Source organism: Microcebus murinus, chromosome 8 (genome assembly GCF_040939455.1).
Source record: "Microcebus murinus isolate Inina chromosome 8, M.murinus_Inina_mat1.0, whole genome shotgun sequence".
In the NCBI taxonomy this organism is placed as follows: domain Eukaryota; kingdom Metazoa; phylum Chordata; class Mammalia; order Primates; family Cheirogaleidae; genus Microcebus; species Microcebus murinus.
The window spans coordinates 71,236,712-71,256,197 of record NC_134111.1 but is presented as its reverse complement, the minus strand read 5'-3'; the positions used below and the strand labels follow the sequence as shown (position 1 = coordinate 71,256,197).

Below are 19,486 nucleotides of genomic sequence, written 5' to 3'. Positions count from 1 at the left end.
GGCCTCCCAGAGTGCTAGGATTATAGGCGTGAGCCACCGTGCCTGGCTGGAAGACACTTTGGGATACCTGTAGTAGATGCTATGGTGAGCTGCCCAGATTCCTTCCCCTCCTCCCTCATGACCAGAGTTGTTAGGAGCTCTGGGGATGCACTGAAAACTCCATCTCAGAGTCTATATCACAGGGAACCCAACCTGTGACAGTTAGGATCCAAGAGTTATCCAAGAAAGCAAATTCTAAAATGGAGTTTTTAGGCTGAGTGTGGTGGCTCACGCTTGTAATCCCAGCAACTCATGAGGCTGAGGTAGGAGGATCACTTGAGGCTAGGAGTTTGAGACCAGCCTCAGCAATATAATGAGATATTCCATCTCCAAAATAATGAAAAAAAAAATAGCTGGGCATAGTGGTACATGCCTGCAGTTCCAGCTACTAAGCAGTCTGAGGCTGCAGTAAGCTATGATAGTGCTGCTGCACTCCAGTCTGGGTGACAGTGAGATCTCATCTAAAAAAAAAAAAATGCTAGCATTCCTCCTTTGCTTGAAGAAGATGCAGAGACCTTGCCTTTTAAGACAACATGTACCTGGCCGGGCGCGGTGGTTTATGCCTGTAATCCTAGCCCTCTGGGAGGCTCGAGGTCAGGAGTTCGAAACCAGCCTGAGCAAGAGCGAGACCCCGTCTCTACTATAAATAGAAAAAAATTAATTGGCCAACATATATATATATATATATATATATATATATATATATATATATATATATATATATAAAATTAGCCGGGCATGGTGGCGCATGCCTGTAGTCTCAGCTACTCGGGAGCCTGAGGCAGGAGTTTGAGGTTGCTGTGAGCTAGGCTGACGCCATGGCACTCCCTCTAGCCTGGGCAACAAAGCGAGACTCTGTCTCAAAAAACAAACAGCATGTACCTAACTTGGGAACTTCAGTTTAGTCATTACCTAGCCAAGAAGTCCTTGGACTGCTGAGGGAGGTAAGGGACAACTCAAAGAAGCTGAAGGATCTAGCTAACATGTACTATCAAGACTTGGAAGAGAATATAAAGAACTAAATTCCAAGGATCCTGGATCTGTTACCTACCTGGCAGGGCTAGGTAACAGAACATAACGTTGGATAGAGAGGGTTTATTGATACGAGAACACTATCCCATGATATAGAATATCCTGACAAGGACCCAGGGAGAAATTGCTAACACTCTACTAGGATTGCTCTTAGAAACTCAAGAGAAAGCATTGGCCCACATTAAGTGGGATAGAAATGGCGTAACTACCATGGAAGATGGTGGAAGAAATCAGAAGGCTCAGAGAAGTGGGCATGCTAGGGCCAGAGAACTTACCAGATGATTTGTTCCATAGGAAAACACATAGAACACTCCACTGCCCCAAGCAATAAGGAATGTGAAAGACACACCAGCATCACTGAACAGGGCTGAGACTAGGGTGAAGTGAATGAGGTACATGCCCCAGGCACAAAATTGAAGGGAGTGCCCAGAAGCTTAGTAACCTAGATAAATATTTTAATGTGACATTTAAAATAATCAAAATAAATTTCATGATGTACAAGATAAAACAAAAATTTAAATACAGACAGAATCAATATTATTGATTTTTCCTTTTGCCTCCGACTTCTCTGATATGGCTCAACTTTGCACTGTTACTGATTGATGGTGACTGTCCTTTACAGCCCTTAGGCAAAAGCAGCAGATGCAGTTAGAGATGAGTTCCATGACAGCAATGGGGATGATGGAATCCTAAAATGATAGAGGACAAGTAGTGATGCTTAACTGTCAAAAGCAAGGTGGGCACAATGATCATAACCAGTAGAAGGTCAGAATGGCTGCCAGGGGGTTCTGACCTACAGAAATATATGGAGACAATTAATGCAATAGGGTATCCTTTGAGGCAAGATTGATGGGCAGCCTACAGGGTATTGCTCACTCTATATACCTAAGAGAAACCAAAGATGAATGATGAGGAGGCTGATGGCACCTACCTTGATAAAAAAAAAAAAGATAGTGATCCTTTAGCTAGTTTCCAGACTTAATGTAGTTTTCAGATCTAGAATCATTAGACTTCAGACTATGGTGACTGAAAGAGAAGCTAGGTCCCCAGGAAAAAGGGCTATGTACCACCTCAGTAAATATGTTTAATGACTCCCTTAGTATTTCTCCAAAGGGATCTATTATTTGCTCTGGTAACTATACACCAGGAAAAGGGGAAAAACTAAATATATTGAGGACAGTTGGACAGGGTCCAAATTGATACCAATACCCCAAGTGTCATAATATTCTGTTACAATGGGCATATACAGGGGCCAGGCCATAAAGTTATGGCCCAGGTCTGGCTCATAGTACCAGGGAACCACCACATATTCTTTCCAAGTCCTCAAATGTGTGTACTCAAAATGTATGTACTTAGAAGTTAGCCAAACTCCTGTATTGATTTTTTGTCCTGTGAAATAACAAATATAGTGGGTGTATATTAGTCAAGGTTCTCCAGAGAGACAGAATAATACAATGTGTGTGTGTGTGTGTGTGTGTGTGTGTGTATATATATGTGTGTGTGTGTGTGTGTGTGTATCTGTATATGAGAGGAGATTTATTAGGGTCATTGGCTGATGTCATTAAGGAGGCTGAGAAGGCCCATAACAGGCAATCTGCAAGCTGGGGACCCTGGGATGCTGTAGAGTGGCTCAGTCCAAATCTGAAGGTTCAGAACCAGGGAAGCCAGTGGTGTAACTCTAAGTCCAGGGCCAAAGGTCTGAGAAACTGGGGAGCTGCTGGTGTAAGTCCTAGAGTCCAAAGACCTGGGAGTTTGGAGTTTTCCAAAGGACAGGAGATGAAGAAGGTATCCAAGCTTCAACAAATAGTGCAACATATTGGCCTTTTCTCTGTTTTTGTTCTCTCTGCATCCCCAGAAGATTGGATGGTATCAGCCCACACTGAGGGTGGATCCTCCCTCAGTACACCCAGACTCACATGCTAATCTCTTCTGCAAACACACTCACAGCCACACCCCAAAATAATGGTTTACCAGGTTTCTAGGTATTCCTTAATCCAGTCAAGTAAACAACTAAAATTAATTATCACACTTTATATATGAGAATCTCACATTATATAAAGAACTTGTCTTTTTGAGACAGAGTCTTACTCTGTTGCCTGGGCTAGAGTGCTGTGGTGTCAGCCTAGCTCACAGCAACCACAAACTCCTGGGCTCAAGCGATCCTCCTGCCTCAGCCTCCCAAGTAGCTGTGACTACAGGTGCATGCCACCATGCCTGGGTAATTTTTCTATTTTTAGTAGAGACGGGGTCTCTAAGGATTTGTCTTTTTTAAAAATATGAGCCAAGAAATGCAATGTCCTTGTGATTCTTCTTGTCAACATGATTCCTTTCAGTTTGATGATTAGTAATAACATTTCTCTAATTCCTTATTTCTTGCTTTTTTCCCCTTTTATTATTTTAAAATGTGCTGTTTTGTATACATAAAAGACTATAGGCCAGGTGTAGCAGCTCACACTTTTAATCCTCACACTCTGGGAGGCTGAGGCAGGAGGATCATTTGAGTTCAGTAGTTTGAGACCAGCCTGAGCAAGAACGAGACCCTGTCTCTACTAAAAATAGAAATAAATTAGCTGGACAGCTAAAAATATATAGAAAAAATTAGCGGGGCATGGTGGCGCATGCCAGTAGTCCCAGCTACTAGGGAGGCTGAGGCAGAAGGACTGCTTGAGTCCAGGAGTTTGCAGTTGCTATGAGCTAGGCTGACACCACGGCACTCTAGCTTGGGCAACAGAGTGAGATTCTGTTTCAAAAAAAAAAAAAAAAAATATATATATCCTATGCATAGATTATAAAACATATAGTGAACATACACGGGCCCTTCTGTGAACCCAAGAACTAGAATTTATCAGTAATTCACATAATAATCTCCTGTTTTTCTCTTATGTCATGTCCCTCCTCCCCCAACTACCATTTAACCTAAAAATCAAAGAAACCCAAATTAAAGAATTTAAATTTTTATCAAAAAAAATTTTTTTTTGAGACAGAGTCTATGTTGCCCAGGCTAGAGTGCTGTGGCATCAGCCTAGCTCACAGCAACCTCAAACTCCTGGGCTCAAGCAATCCTTCTGCCTCAGCCTCCTGAGTAGCTGGGACTACAGGCATGTGCCACCATGCTCAGCTACCTTTTTCTATATCTTTTTAGCTGTCCGACTAATTTCTTTCTATTTTTATAGAGACAGGGTCTCGCTCTTTCTCAGGCTGGTCTCAAACTCCTGAACTCAAATGATCCTCCCCCCTTCGCCTCCCAGAGTGCTAGGATTACAGGCGTGAGCCACCATGTCCAGCCTAAATTTTTATCAAATTGATTCTTTCACTGATGCTAATAAAAATTGTACTATTCACTTTGGGAGGCTGAGGCAGGATGATTGCTTGAGGCCGGGAGTTCAAGACTCCATCTCTACAAAAAATTAAAAAAATTAGAACCACCAAGTGTAGTGATTCATACCTGCTGTCCCAGCTATTGGGGAGACTGAGGCCCAGGAGGATGGCTTTAGAGCAGGAGTTTAAGGTTGCAGTGAGCTACGATGAGGCCATTGCACTCTAGCCCAGGCAACAGAGTAAGACTGTCTCAACAAACACAAAAAAATTTGCTTTTTATTACTAAAGTTTCTACTAAATATTTTGGTTATGACTTTAACATATAAGAGGTGAACTGTTTCCTTTATGATGGCTCTAATCTTGATCACTACCGTTTTTTCTAGGTTGCTTCCTGAACCCAACTTTCCTTTTGAGTTTTTCTGTTCTTTCACACCCTTGGAGTCCGAGACTAGCGTGCAAGTACTAGGCTATGATAGTATAATTGATGCCTACGAAAAAAAAGACTGCCGTATCCTGATCTATTAAAATTCCTGATTTAGGAGTACCGTTTAGGATTTAAGAGCGGTATTTCATCAATGTTAACAATGATGATCAATTGATGATCAATGGTGTTCTAAGAGCCTATAAAATTAAAAGGCTTTAAATTCTCACAGTGCAACGTAGTAACTGTGTGATCTTGTACAATTTAGATATCCTTCTGCCCTAGTTTTTCTTCACATTTCTTACACGGGCTTGGCAACAACTTGCCTAACTTACTGGATTATTTGTGAAGTTCAACAGTGTCTGAGAGCGTACGATGTAAAACAAACTCCCACCCAAATGATAGGGCAATTATTAAATACAAACAAAGAAAAATGACCTTGAGCTATAGGGCAAAGGGTGAGACTGTTGACTGTCTCTGTAACTAAGCACTGCAACAGCTGAGACAGATGCTAAGGAGAGCTTTTCTTGAGCTCCAAGCCGCCTTCCGGTTAATTTGGAGAAATGGGATAGGTCTGAGGTCTCTCCAGACCTGAAATGGTAGCGCTTCGTATAAGGTCTGTTCTTAACTGCCCTTGTGGAAAACACTTTCTTCCGGGGCAAAGTTACTCACTTAACGACGTTACGGCTCACCCGGTGCTTCCCACTGGCCCCACGAAAGCCGGCTCAGGGACCCGCCCTGGCTCCTCCCACGCCCACAATGCACCTCGCAGTTCCACCTAGGTGGCGGCTCTATCACGTGTCACCCGAAGGCGCGCGCACCCGCTTTGCGCATGCGTAGAGAGCAGCTCTAGCTATTTTTCTCCGTGGCGGCGGCGACGAGCGGAAGTTCTTGGAAGCGCCAGTTCCGTCTGTGTGTTCGAGTGGACAAAATGGCGAAGATCGCCAAGACTCACGAAGGTAAGCGGTCTTTCCCTGCTGTCCTGCCTTCTCCGCTGCTAGGCTGCTGAGACTTTGTCTTTCTAGGTTTCTGCCGCTCCCTGTGGTTTCTTTTTGTAGGGGGCCGCGCCCACGCTTCAGGCCTAGGTCGTCTCCTCGGCGGCAACAGCGCAGGCCACTGCCCCGCGTAATGGCGTCCTACTCGTACACCCCCGACAGGCGCTTTGTTCAGTGTTTGGGTGCTGCTACTTCAGAGTTGCTTCTCTTTTCTGACCAGAGGGCCTTGTTTAAGCGGCTTGCTAGGTGGAATTTCAGGATAAGGGGTCGGGGAAACAGGCGTGGGAAGAAAGTCTTACTCGCCTCTCAGCACTGTCGTCCGCACAGTTTGTACATAAGAGACAGAAAAGCAGTGAAATACGGCAGCCGCTTTTCCGGCAGTACTAAATCGAGTTTGCTTAAACCGAGGTCTGTTACTCCTAACTTTGGGTAATAGGTGTGTCTTCAGACGTCTGTTGTTTATTTTTGTTGCACGAAATGATTTGGGGATAAAATCTAGTAATTTTGTTAATGAACTCACAAGGGTGGGTTAGTGCTGTTTGTCGCGCAGAAAGTTATTGAGACAATAATAATTGACTTTCTGTGCGACAGACAACATAAACCCTCTCTTGTAAGGGGTTCTTTAACAGTTTTTTTCTTCCCTTAATCACTGTTAGTGTACTGTTAATCTTTTTCTTTGGAGATTATTGGAGGTGCATTTGGAAGAGGGAAAGACACGTTACTTTCATTAATAGCCTAAGGTTTCAAGATAATTGATGGTTTTGTGGAATACAGAGTGAATACAACATTAGGAAAAATGTTGAGAGTAGACTAGAGTTCATTAGGGAGTATCCAGAAATTACAGGAAATGGGTTCACTTTTCAGAAAAGATGAGGCATGGGAAGTTGGAACTGCACTCCTTGATTTCCGACTTGGAATCTGAAATTTTCGTTGGACACGAAGCTTCCGAGAGTGTCATATTTATTTCACACGTCCTTTCTAGGTGTGTGACTCTGTATCTGTCTGTGAGAGGTAGCAGATTAAAGCCATCAAAAATTTTAGTCTGATGGGAAAAACTGATATGAATATTATCTTCATTCTCTCGTGGGGATAAGTGAATGTTTAAGTAGAAGTATAAGCAACATATTCTGGGCACCTGGGTATTGGAATGGTTAATTTATGCTTAGGGTTATTTCACTTGAGGAAGTGACATGTCCTTGGTCTGAAGGAGCCAATCTGTTTTAAATTAGAGGAGGACATCTGAGCCTGAGAGAACATCTTGTAACTAGGCAGTGAATCGTGAAAGTTGTATTTGAATAGTCTGCTATGGCAGGAAAAGAGAGTACAAAGAGAGAAATAAATAGATGAATTTGGAAGGGTTGGTAATGACCAGAGTGTGGATAGCTTTGAATAGTTGGGCCACTATCCCAAAAGTCCAGTTTTTTACAACTTATAAAACATGCTAATGAATTGGCAATGACTTTAATATTAGTATTCTTTTAGATATTTAGTATTTAAATGCTTTTTAAATGCAGAAATGTTCTTAGGCCTTTATTCTTTTGTCATTAGACTATCTCAGAGGTACCTTTTGCAAAATAATTAGAAAATACAAAGATTGTTGCTATTCTTTTTCATTCAGGGGTAGATTATTCATTTGAGGGCAGTGTGTGGCTTTTATATTTGCTTATTTTATTTATTTATACGTTTTTTGAGACAGCGTCTTGCTCTGTTGCCCAGGCTGGAGTACAGTGGCACAGTCATAGCTCTCTGCAGCCTTGAACACCTGGGCTTAAGCAATCCTCCTGCCACAGCCTCCCAAGCAGCTGGGTCTACAGGCGGGTACCACCATGCCTGGCTAATTTTTCTATTTTTTGTATAGACGGGTCTCGATATGTTGCCCCGGCTTCTCTTGAACTCCTGGCCACAAACGATCCTTCCTCACCTCCCAAAGTGTTGGGATTACAGGCATGAGCTGCTGCGCATGGTTGTATTGGTATCTTTGATATAAGCTCTTGGACAGGAAAATCAAGGATTTGGTCTGCATTTTTAGAAGTTTAGCTAAAAGCTTTGGTTGGTTGCAACTCATTGGCCACAATTCTTATTTGAGATTATTCTGTCAGTGTGAATTAGTGGTGCCATAAAGAAAATACTGGAACATTCATTTTAATGTCTGAGTACTATTTGTGTCCATCATTATGCGATATTAGAGAGTGATACATGTTTAGAAGTATGCATAGTATTTATATAGCTTCTCACACTCTTCCTCATGACTTTTTGCTGAAGAACTCTAGTTCTTCATGGTCCATCTCTGTTTTCACTTGTTAAGCCGTTTTTGATAACTTGGAGCATAATTACTTGCTTGCTTTTTGTGGGGGGGAGGGATGCTACTGTAGCACTCAGTATAAATCTTTATTCTATTGCTTAGAATACTCCATTGTGTTAAGATTTTTCTCTCCTTAACTCTGAGATTGTTGTATACAGGAATTATACTTTGGTTTGCCCAACACCTGGTACGTGATGGATGTTCAGATTTAACCAACATTTATTAAGAGATTAATATATACTGAAAGTTTTATTTTTTTGAGATAGGGTCTAACACTGTTGCCCAGGCTGGAGTGTAGTGGCATGATCATAGCTTACTGCAGCCATGATCTTCTGGCCTGAAACAATCCTCTTGCCTCAGCCTTTCAAGTAGCTAGGACTACAGGTGCACGCCACTGCCCCCAGCTAATTTTTCTATTCTTTGTAGAGACAGTGTCTTGCTCTGTTGCTCATGCTGGTCTTAAACGCCTGGGCTCGTAATCCTTGGCCTCCCAAAGTGCTAGGATTATAGGCATGAGCTACCACACCTGGTCCTATACTGGAAGTATTAAAAAAAAGCTTCACAGGTAGAGGACACTTCAGTTGACCTTTAGAGGATTGGATAGGCTTGGATACATCTATTTAGCTGATTTAGGTGGGAAGCAGGACTATTCATGTAATATTTGGGAAACTCCTGAACTAAGAAGAAATGTTAGGTTAGTATCACATTATGTAAGGCTTTGAACGCTGTAAAAGGTTTGAGTTTGGCTTCCCAATGACTACAGAACAAAGTGTCTTCCTTCCACCAGGTGACAAGTTCTGTGTTTTAGCAAAGTCACTAGTTGCATTGTGAAGGATGATTTAGAGGAAGTCTGAGTAACCATTATTAGGCTATAGAAGTAGTTTAGAGAAAGACTTGGATTTGGAATCTCACTGGAGCAACTTTTAAACATGTGTCATACTTGTTTAGTTTTTATTTGATAGTTGTCCATGATCATCATGTCACTTTTTTAAGAATTAAATTTTCCTGAATAATGTTGCTGGTAAAGATATTTATAGTTTATTTTTAAAGTAATGACTGCATCAGTAATTCGTAATTAAGTCTTGAGAGGTAAGTAATATTGATTCAGAGTGAGGTAGTTTATTGTTGTACCTTCTTACATGGTTCTTTTCATAGGCTGTTACTTCCTATCATTGAGCCAAACTGACAACTTTTTTTCTTTTTTGAGACAGTGTCTTGCTTTGTTGCCCAGGCTAGAGTGAGTGCCCTGGCATCAGCCTAGCTCACAGCAACCTCAAACTCCTGGGCTCAAGCAATCCTCCTGCCTCAGCCTCCCAAGTAGTTGAGACTACAGGCATGCACCATTATGCCCGGCTAATTTTTTCTCTATATATTAGCTGGCCAATTAATTTCTTTCTATTTATAGTAGAGAAAGGTTCTCGCTCTTGCTCAAGCTGGTTTTGAACTCCTGACCTCAAGCAATCTGCCCGCCTTGGCCTCCCAGAGTGCTAGGATTACAGGCGTGAGCCATAACGCCCAGCCTAAATATTCTATTAGGATCAGCCCTCACATCCTCTTCAGTTTACCAGATTATATTTACCCTGGTCAGTGTGGCTTATGCTTCCCAGGACTGAAATATAAAAAGATCTGGAATTCAAATCAAATACAATCTTTTGGATCTTTCTGCTTGTTGTGTCAGGTGTATATAGTTAATGAATAAACATAATCTTACCATCCAGTTCTTCAGATACTACTTGACTTTGGTGAATAAGGAGGGAACACACATGCACTTTTCTGTTTTGGAAGGGGGAAAGTGGACTAGCCAGAAATGCCGTACATTGGCTTGTTTTGCCACTTTTCTCGTGAATCAGATATTGTTTGGACATTTCAAAGCTGGAAAAGTTGTTTTTCCTAATTTGAAATATGGCTGGAATAGGTATAGTTTTGTTATTTTGTATCGGCTGAGGTTTTTGTTTTCTTGTGTTTAGAATAGTTACTGTTTTGGTTTGACAGACTTCTGGTGTGAAGGCTGACTAGTAAAAATAAAAGGGAAAAAAGTTAAACCTTCTGAAAGATATTGGAAGTTTTTTGTTTTTTTTTAACTTAGAATTACTTATTTAGGAATTGATTTATCAGTATTCTCCGTAGTGTTCAGTCAAATAATTTACACCAAAGTTAGTTTTCCTGTTGGGGAAAACTTAATGAAAAGGTTGAGAGTTGGGATGCAAAATATACTTCTTGTTTTTTTTGGCTGTCTTATAGAAGTCTCATATTTGAGAAATACTTTATCACCAGTTATTTCTGGCTGGAGGAGAATAGATGTCACCTATGGACCAGACTAAAAGGTGTCAGTGAGAGATTAACATCTGAGGGTGTTATCTCTGTAACATGTAATAAACTGATTACAACATTGAAAAATGAAGAAAAAAGAAGCTTCAAGGACTTCAAGGAGGAAGAAGTGCTGCAAAGCCAGGCTTAGCAATACGTGAGGCAAAGAAAGAAGAAAAGATACGGGAGGGGAAACCAGGAGAGGGACAGAATTGGTGGGGAACAGTTAAATAGCTGTAGCAGATGCGACATTTTGTTATCAGTAGTATGTGTAATTTATCTCAAAAGTTTGATATTTAAGTCTTAGATTATAGTACAAACAATAAGTTTGGTGTTCCTCATCTTTTAAAATACTCAGTTTTGCAGTACTACCTTTTAAAAGTCAAACTCAATTTCCATATAAAATATTTAATGTGTTTATGTCACAAAATAAGTTTGTAGCTTTTTTTTTCAGCCAGGGTCTCTCTCTGTTCCCCAGGCTAGAGTGAGTGCCATGGCGTCAGCATAGCTCACAGCAACCTCAAACTCCTGGGCTCAAGTGATCCTCCTGCCTCAGCCTCCCGAGTAGCTGGGACTACAGGCATGTGCCACCATGCCCGGCTAATTTTTTCTATGTATATTAGTTGGCCAATTAATTTCCTTTTTTATTTATAGTAGAGACGAGGTCTCACTCTTGCTCAGGCTGGTTTCGAACTCCTGACCTCGAGCAATCCGCCCGCCTCGGCCTCCCAGAGTGCTAGGATTACAGGCGTGAGCCACTGCGCCCGGCCTATTTAACACTATTAATTAACATCTATCTACTGTACCTTTTAGGGAAAGATTTGTTCTCTGATAGTTGAAAGTGTGGCAGGGATCAGAATCCCCCTCCAGAAAGAAAAATCATTTTGTGGGGATTTCATTAGAATAATGATATTTCTTTTTCTTTAGATCATTGGAGCAAATTTAGTTTTTAAATCATGTCTTAACATTTAGAAGATTTTTATGTTACCATTAATTAGCAAGACCAATAAAGCCAGAAAAGAAAAAAGATTTGGAACATTTGAGGTGTAAGATAATAAGTAAAAGAGCTAAAAATATTCTATTAGTGTTTAATGGAGGACTCTATTTTGGGTGTGTGGGGGGGTTTTTTTTTAAGAGACAGGTTTATGTCTCTGCTACACTGCCCAGGCTGGAGTGCAGTGGCTATTCACAGGCATGATTATGGTGCATGATGACAGTCTCCAACTCCTAGGTTCAAGTGATCCTCCTTCAGTTTCCCTAGTAAGTGGGACTACAGGCGTGTCCTACCATGCCCATTGAACTTTTACTTTTTGTTGCATGGGGCCAGGTGCTTTAGTTTCGAGGAACTAGAAGAAGGAAGAACCAAGAATAAGAGAAAGGTGGAACCTAAAAGAAAACTATGTTCTTGAAAACTGCAAACATATTAAAAAAGTAGAATAGTGAATGAATCCCCATGTCTTATCACCTAGCTTCAGCAGTTATAAACTTAGGCCAATTTTGTTTAATTTGCACACTGATCCCTACTGGCCTTCCCATTATTTTGAAACAAATCCTTGACATACCATTTTATCCATAAATATTTCAGTGCATTTCTAAAATGTAAGGACTTTAAAAAGTAATATCATTATAACACCTAAAATTAAACTATATAGTCAATGTTCAGTTTTGCCTATTGTGCTTCCAACATTTTTGTTTTTCCAGTTTTAATCGGGCTCCAAATAAACCCCATACATTGTGATTGATTATCTCTTAGATCTTTCTCAGTTCATAGGTTCCTCCTCCATTTCTCTTTTTCTTTACAATTCATTTGTCACAGCACCTTGTCCTGTAGTTTCCTGGTCTGGAGGAAACAGGTATGATGGCATTAAAAACACCCATGATTTTCTGTTAGATTCCCGTCACTACTGCTGCAGTCAAGATGTTAGGAGGCCCACAAGCAAGGGAAGCAAAAAGAACATTTTTTACTCTATGAATGTGCACAGTTCTGAAACCATATTTCAAGTTCTCTTGAATAACATCTAACAAAAGGGTTTGTGCGTTCTAGTTCCCATCCCACCACAATTTTAGTGGCAATAAATAACAACCTTAACTGCTAAATACAAGTCAAATACAGTTAACTAGTACTTTGATCTGTTGTCTTAAGACTTTTTTTTTTTTTTAAAAGACAGAGTCTTGCTCTGTACCCTGGCTAGAGTGCAATGGCATCATCCTAGCTCAGTGCAACCTCAAACTCCTGGGCTTAAGCCATCCTCCTGCCTCAGCCTCCTGAGTAGCTGGGACTACAAGTGTGCACCACCACACCTGGCCAATTTTTCTATTTATTTATTTATTTTTTAAATAGAGACAGGGTTTTGGTCTTGCTTAGGCTGGTTTCAAAAATCCCGAGCTCAAGCCAGTCCTCCCACCTCATCCTCCTGACGTGCTTGGATTACAGGTTTGAGCTACTGTACCCTGCCCTAAGACTTTTTTCTTTTTTTTTAAATCACACTTAGACTATGGCAACTCAGAATTTGAAGGACCACCCATAACTTTTAGGATTCTAAATCTGTCAAGACTCTGTTTCCTTAAGATTTCATAATCAGTAGTTTATGAGTCCTACCATATATTCATACCTACCCCCATTAGTAAGTTTTGCTGAAGATGGGGGCGGGGCATGGTTGGGCAGGGAACAGAAATGAGGTTTTCATTAAAATCATGAAAATCATGTGGTTTAATAGTCCACATTAGATATTTCTACTCCTGATACCCCTTTTTCTAACACCATATAACTAGAATTTTAATAATCTCACTTGTTCTAGCTTCTTTTTATCTTGTTCATTTAATTTCTCACCTCCATTTCATCTCTCAAAATTCTTTTTCCTCTAGTAAACAGAGTCCTTCTGCTCTCTGCTCTTAAACTTGCGTAAGTAAACCCATCAAAAGGGCTTTCTGAGTTTCTTATAAAGTTAAACCTTTACTTAAAGACCCATCAGTCTGGCTGGGCACGGTGGAATACATGAGTACAGGCTCATGCATGTACTCCTAGCACTCTGGGAGGCCAAAGTGGGAGGATCACTTGAGCTCAGGAGTTCGAGACCAACCTAAGCAAGAGTGAAATCCCATCTTTACTAAAAATTGTAAAAATTAGCCAGGTGTGGTGGTGCACACCTATAGTCCAGCTACTATAGGGGCTGAGGCAAGAGGATCACTTGAGCCCAGGAGTTTGAAGTTGCTGTGAGTTAGGCTAATGCCATGGCACTCTAGCCTGGGTGACAGAGTGAGACTGTGTCTCCAAAAATAAACTAAATAAAAGAAAAAAAGAAGACCCAGCAATCCCATTTCTAGGTACAGGTATTTACCCAAGTGATATTAAAACCTATGTTCACACAAAAACCTGTACACAAATGTTTACAGCATCATTATTTGTAATCACTACAAACTGCAAACAACTCTGATGCACCTCAACTAGAGAAAAAATTGTAGTAAAAGGTAATGCTACCTATTGATAAAAAGACACAAACTATTAATATACACAATGATGTGGATCTTGGAATATTTATGGGTTCCAGTGGGTTAAAGAGTGCCAGCTATTGGCAGTTGTGTGTGTGTGGCCACTAAGAGGTCCTAGTCTCTTTTTGCCCAGTCACTAGCACAGTTCTATTTTTCTTTGTCCTCACATCTGAATGTCTTGATATAGGGAGCCAAATTGGGAAGGGATTAGGCTGAAATAGAGGATTTGTTCATGTTGGTAATAATTGAAGTTGGGAGAGATTAGCATAAACATTTCTTTTTCTGCCTCGTCAAGTCTTTAATATTTTAGACTTCTGATTATTTATCTTGGTATCTTCCCTCATTTCTTTTTCCTACTTGGCAACCAATTTTATGCATTGTTCATTTATTGTCAGAAATGATGTATTTGCACATTTTTAGTCAGTTTATATCTAAGAAACTATAGGAATACCTATACACCAGTAGCTATAATTTGGTGTTATCTTTGAAAATATGGAGCTGGAGACAACTTTTTTCTTTCCCAGAGATCTAAAATATTTATAAAATTTGAAGTGGAATTTTACAAACCTTTGCTGGCATTGATGGGGGAGAGAAAAATTTGGAAAATTACTTTTAATAATTTCTACAGATTACCTTTTTATTATGAAATATTTTAGCATCCAGAAAAGTATAGGACAAAATATAATGAACATTGCTCAGCTTTATCAGTTCTTAATATTCTGTTGTATTTGCTCTGCTCATTTTTGTAATTTTAGAAATGAGGCCGGGCACGGTGGCTCACGCCTGTAATCCTAGCACTCTGGGAGGCTGAGGCGGGAGAATCTCAACATCAGGAGTTCGAAACCAGCCTGAGCAAGAGTGAGACCCCATCTGTACTAAAAATAGAAAGAAATTAATTGGGCAACTAAAATATATAGAAAAAAATTAGCTGGGCATGGTGGCGCATGCCTGTAGTCCCAGCTATTTGGGAGGCTGAGGCAGGAGGATCGCCTGATTCTGAGCCCAGGAGTTTGAGGTTACTGTGAGTTAGGCTGATGCCATGGCACTCTAGCCTGGGTGACATAGTGAGACTCTGTCTCAAAAAAAATAGAAATGAAACCTCAGACACAAAATTACTTTGTTTATGAATGTAATGATAAAAATATTTGCTCATAAATATTGAGGGTATTATGTTTGGCAAATAGTTTATTAACACATTGACTGCCACACTAGGAAAAAAATTTTTTCTTGGGGCCACGATATTTTATTATGAAAACAGAATAAAAACTTTGAAAACAAAACAATCCTTTATAATTTAATGAAATATTTGTTATTTTTTATTGTTCTCTATGTGTGAGTTATATGCAACTTGAAAAATAGTTCACGCTGGTCCTCAAGGTAAAGAGACATATAGGTAAAGAAACCCTCGTGAAGCATATGTGAAGCATATGTCAGTTACATGTGCTTCACGGGGATCCCCCGCCCCAAGACTAGCTGGGTTAAATACAACTCATGGCAGTTAATGTGTTAAGAAATAATTGAGTAATCTAGTTTTTAATTGTGTGAGTTTCATAACTCACACAAGCTGCTGAGTTGTATGGAATTTGGTATCTTATTTGTGGATAACATAATATTTATGTAAAAGTAGTACAGTTTAAAATGTATTAATAAAACCTATTAGCTTTTTGGACTTTTTATCTGTAGCTTCAAGCAGAGACAGAAAACAATGCCTGATTTGCATATCAATATTTAACTGTACAGCTTGTAGAAATTTAGTAATGAACTCCCCTCAGAATTAATTAACTATAAACAGCTGCCTAGCCTCAGAAGCCCTTAGGCTGGGTAATTTTGTTATTACATTTTGATTTAATAGTAATCCAGTCATGATTTACAGAGATTTTATACAAACTAATTCAGTATTTATGAATCTTTGTAATTAGAAAACTCTGTTGCTAATCAGCAAGTACATAAAATCCGTAAGTAAAATTCAGTACATGAAAGTAGTTCCTGAATAAGTCATGTTATTCAAATGAGGGACTAGTTGCTGAAAACTTAGAATGGAAAACTTCAGTAGGAAAATAAGAATGCTGTCTGTATCTAGTGAGGGGGAGAAAAAGCATGTTGCACATTATGTGTAGAATGATGCAGAGTTTGTAAAACAATATTCCCTTCCTATTTTTTAGTTGTGTGAGGTAAAGTATAAAGTGATGTTCTAAATGGAAAAATTTGGTAGGGGTGGGGTGGGATTGGATGCAAAGCGATGAAGGCCATGTGAAATAGTTTCCTGGGGCATTTTATAATAATGTGGAATCTTGGGCTTTTTAAATTGGAGGTTCTTTCTGAGTTAGTGTCTCTGAGGCCTAGGATTCCACTGTTATAACTGGTACACCAGATGATTGCTATGTAAGTGGTCATCAGATCACACTGGTGTAAAGAAGAGATTGTAGACTATTTGGCTGGCCTTGATTCACTCATTTGTTTCTTGCCTAAATCCTGATGGAAGTAGCATTTGTAGTTCTTTTTTTTTTTTTTTTTGAGACAGTCTCGCTTTGTTGCCCAGGCTAGAGTGAGTGCCATGGCGTCAGCCTAGCTCACAGCAACCTCAAACTCCTGGGCTCAAGCAATCCTTCTGCCTCAGCCTCCCAAGTAGCTGGGACTACAGGCATGCGCCACCATGCCTGGCTAATTTTTTCTATATATATTAGTTGGCCAATTAATTTCTTTCTATTTATAGTAGAGACAGGGTCTCGCTCTTGCTCAGGCTGGTTTTGAACTCCTGACCTCGAGCGATCCGCCCGCCTCGGCCTCCCAGAGAGCTAGGATTACAGGCTGTAGTTCTTTAATTAAAAAAAAAACAACACCTAGTTTTGCATCTGAGCGTTTGTTTTTAAAGCTTCAAACATTTCAGAAAGGAAAAAAGGAAGAGTAAATCTCCACTCACCTTTTAGTCAGCTTTTCTAACTACTGAGAGTTTTCTTCTGTATTGCCTCAAGAATGAGAAAGTACCTGAAAAGGGGTGAGGATGGGGGAATGTGGATTTAAACCAAAACTGTAGAGATAATAGTAAAAAGTACCACGAGTGAGGATAATTCTGGCTGCCTGGGCTACTGTAATGGTTTTGAGAGAAGAGTGAGGGGAAAAAGTAGTATCTGGAGATGTTGGTGCTGTGATGATACACTGTACGAATTGGCAGATAATGAGCCTGGGCGCAGTGGCTCTTGCCTATAATCTTAGCACTTTGGGAGGCTGAGGTGGGAGGATCAAGACCAACCTGAGCAAGAGCAAGATCCCATCTACTATAAAATAGAAAAAGATTAGCCTGACATGCTGGTGGTGCGCACCTGTAGTCCCACTTGGAAGGCTGAGGCAGGAGGATGGCTTGAGCCCAGGAGTTTGAGGTTGCAGTTAGCTATGGTGACACCACTGCACTCTAGCCCAGCAAACAGAGTGAGACTCAAGGGAAAAAAAAGAAAGAAAGAAAACAAAAATTAGCAAACTGAGGTTGCTAGGTTCAGCCTTAAATCCATTCTATCATTTTGAGTTCTTTAGACCTGCTCCTGCTCTTTTCCTTTCTTATAGGAAAATGTGGCCCAGCTGTGCCTTAGACTAGATGAGGACTTTATGTTTTCTGCTTTAAACCACTTCCATCTTGAGTAACTACAGAGGGTTTTTTTTCCTCCCTTAGCTGGGGAGTTGGGAGGAAGGTTGGGCAATTGCATGATGCTATTTGAATACTTATCTTTTGATCCATGCAGCTACTAAATAAGTGCTTGGTGTCAAAGGGCTTACTTCAGTTGCACAAAGGCTATGAACTGGCAAGAATTAAAACAGCTATTTGTTAGGCCATAATTTTTTTTTTAGACAGAGTCTCGCTTTGTTGCCCAGGCTAGAGTGAGTGCCATGGCTTCAGCCTAGCTCACAGCAACCTCAGACTCCTGGGCTCAAGCAATCCTACTGCCTCAGCCTCCCGAGTAGCTGGGACTACAGGCATGTGCCGCCATGCCCAGCCAATTTTTTCTCTATATATTAGTTGGCCAATTAATTTCTTTCTATTTATAGTAGAGACTGGGTCTCGCTCTTGCTCAGGCTGGTCTCAAACTCCTGACCTCGAGCAATCCGCCTGCCTCGGCCTCCCAGAGTGCTAGGATTACAGGCGTGAGCCATTGTGCCTGGCCTGTTAGGCCATAATTATTTCAAATTTTCTGGGGTTTTTTTGTTTGTTTTTTTGAGACAGCATCTCACTCTATTGCCCCGGGCTAGAATGCTGTGGAGTCAGCCTAGCTCACAGCAACCTCAAACTCCTGGGCTCAAGCAATCCTTCTGCTTTAGCCTCCCAAGTATCTGGGACTACATGCATGCACCACCATGCCAGGCTAATTTTTTCTATATATTTTTAGTTGGCCAATTAATTTCTTTCTATTTTTAATAGAGATGAGATCTCACTCTTGCTCAGGTTTGTCTCTAACTCCTGACGTTGAGCCATCCTCCTGCCTCTGTCTCCCAGAGTGGGTGGGAGCCACCCCGCTGGCATGTATTTTTATTTATTTATTTTTTCTGAGACTGAGTCTCATTCTTGGCCGGGCTGGAGTGCCATGGCATCAGCCTAGCTCACAGCAACCTCACACTCCTGGGCTCAAGCAATCCTTCTGCCTCAGCCTCCCGAATAGCTGGGACTACAGGCATGGGCCACCATGCCCGGCTAATTTTTTCTATATATTTTTAGTTGTCCAGCTAATTTCTTTCTATTTTTAGTAGAAACAGGGTCTCACTCTTGCTCAGGTTGGTCTCGAACTCCCAACTCAGCCTCCCAGAAGGCTGGGATTACAGGCGTGAGCCACATGCCTGGCCAATTTTCTGTATTTTTAAGAAAATTTTTTTTTTGCCATTCAGTTTATTTTCCCACAAATTTTCTGTATTTAAAAAGTGTTTTGATAATGCCTAGTAGAGAAAGACATTGTGTTGAGAGCTCATTGGAAAATGAAATTAAGAAAGTCTGTATTGTCTTTTTCTTTTTCTTTTTTAACAGATATTGAAGCACAGATTCGAGAAATTCAAGGCAAGAAGGCAGCTCTTGATGAAGCTCAAGGAGTGGGCCTTGATTCTACAGGTTATTATGACCAGGAAATTTATGGTGGAAGTGACAGCAGATTTGCTGGATATGTGACATCAATTGCTGCAACTGAACTTGAAGATGTAAGTTACAAATTGCATATAAGAGGCAAGCATTTTTTTGAAAGAGAGTGAGAAATGTAAAGGACTCTTTTGTTTGAGTCATCTACTTTATAATCAGGAGAGACATTTTGGGGATCTTTTAGAGGATAAAACTGTGAAGCTGTTTTTCCTCTCCAAGGTTCAGAAATCTTTAAAGACTAGTTTGTTTATCCAGCATAGCACCTGCAAATTATTAACTGCTGTAAAGCAAACAGTTGTAAAGTTAATCCCTACTGGCTGTATCTAGACTAGCTCATGCGAGAAGTGACTTGATTGTAAATAGTCATCTGTCCTTGTGACTTGATTTCTGATTTGTACTTGATACTATTTGTTTTTCTCCCCTTGGCATCTTAATATGAATCGAATTTTTATTGTTGCTGATATTTATGAGCT

General features: G+C 40.5%; 2 protein-coding genes across 5 annotated transcripts in view; one reads left to right on the top strand and one right to left on the bottom strand.

Annotated features, from left to right (window-relative positions):
- COQ10B (coenzyme Q10B) overlaps nucleotides 1-5,502 on the bottom strand; it is a 28,756-nt gene extending 23,254 nt beyond the window's left edge. The window contains exon 1 of the mRNA XM_012776984.2: nucleotides 5,483-5,502. The gene's annotated coding sequence lies outside the window, so the exon portion shown is untranslated. The remainder of the gene's footprint in view (nucleotides 1-5,482) is intronic.
- A 145-nt stretch (nucleotides 5,503-5,647) lies between these two features.
- The window catches only part of SF3B1 (splicing factor 3b subunit 1), a 40,833-nt gene continuing 26,994 nt past the window's right edge, over nucleotides 5,648-19,486 (top strand). For all 4 annotated transcript variants that reach the window (XR_001157139.2, XR_012920595.1, XM_012776978.2 and 1 more), the window contains exons 1-2: nucleotides 5,648-5,769; nucleotides 18,909-19,075. Coding sequence is in view for 2 of the 4 variants with exons in the window: in XM_012776978.2 (XP_012632432.1) it covers nucleotides 5,742-5,769; nucleotides 18,909-19,075 (195 nt within the window). In the remaining 2 variants the exon portion in view is untranslated. The remainder of the gene's footprint in view (nucleotides 5,770-18,908; nucleotides 19,076-19,486) is intronic.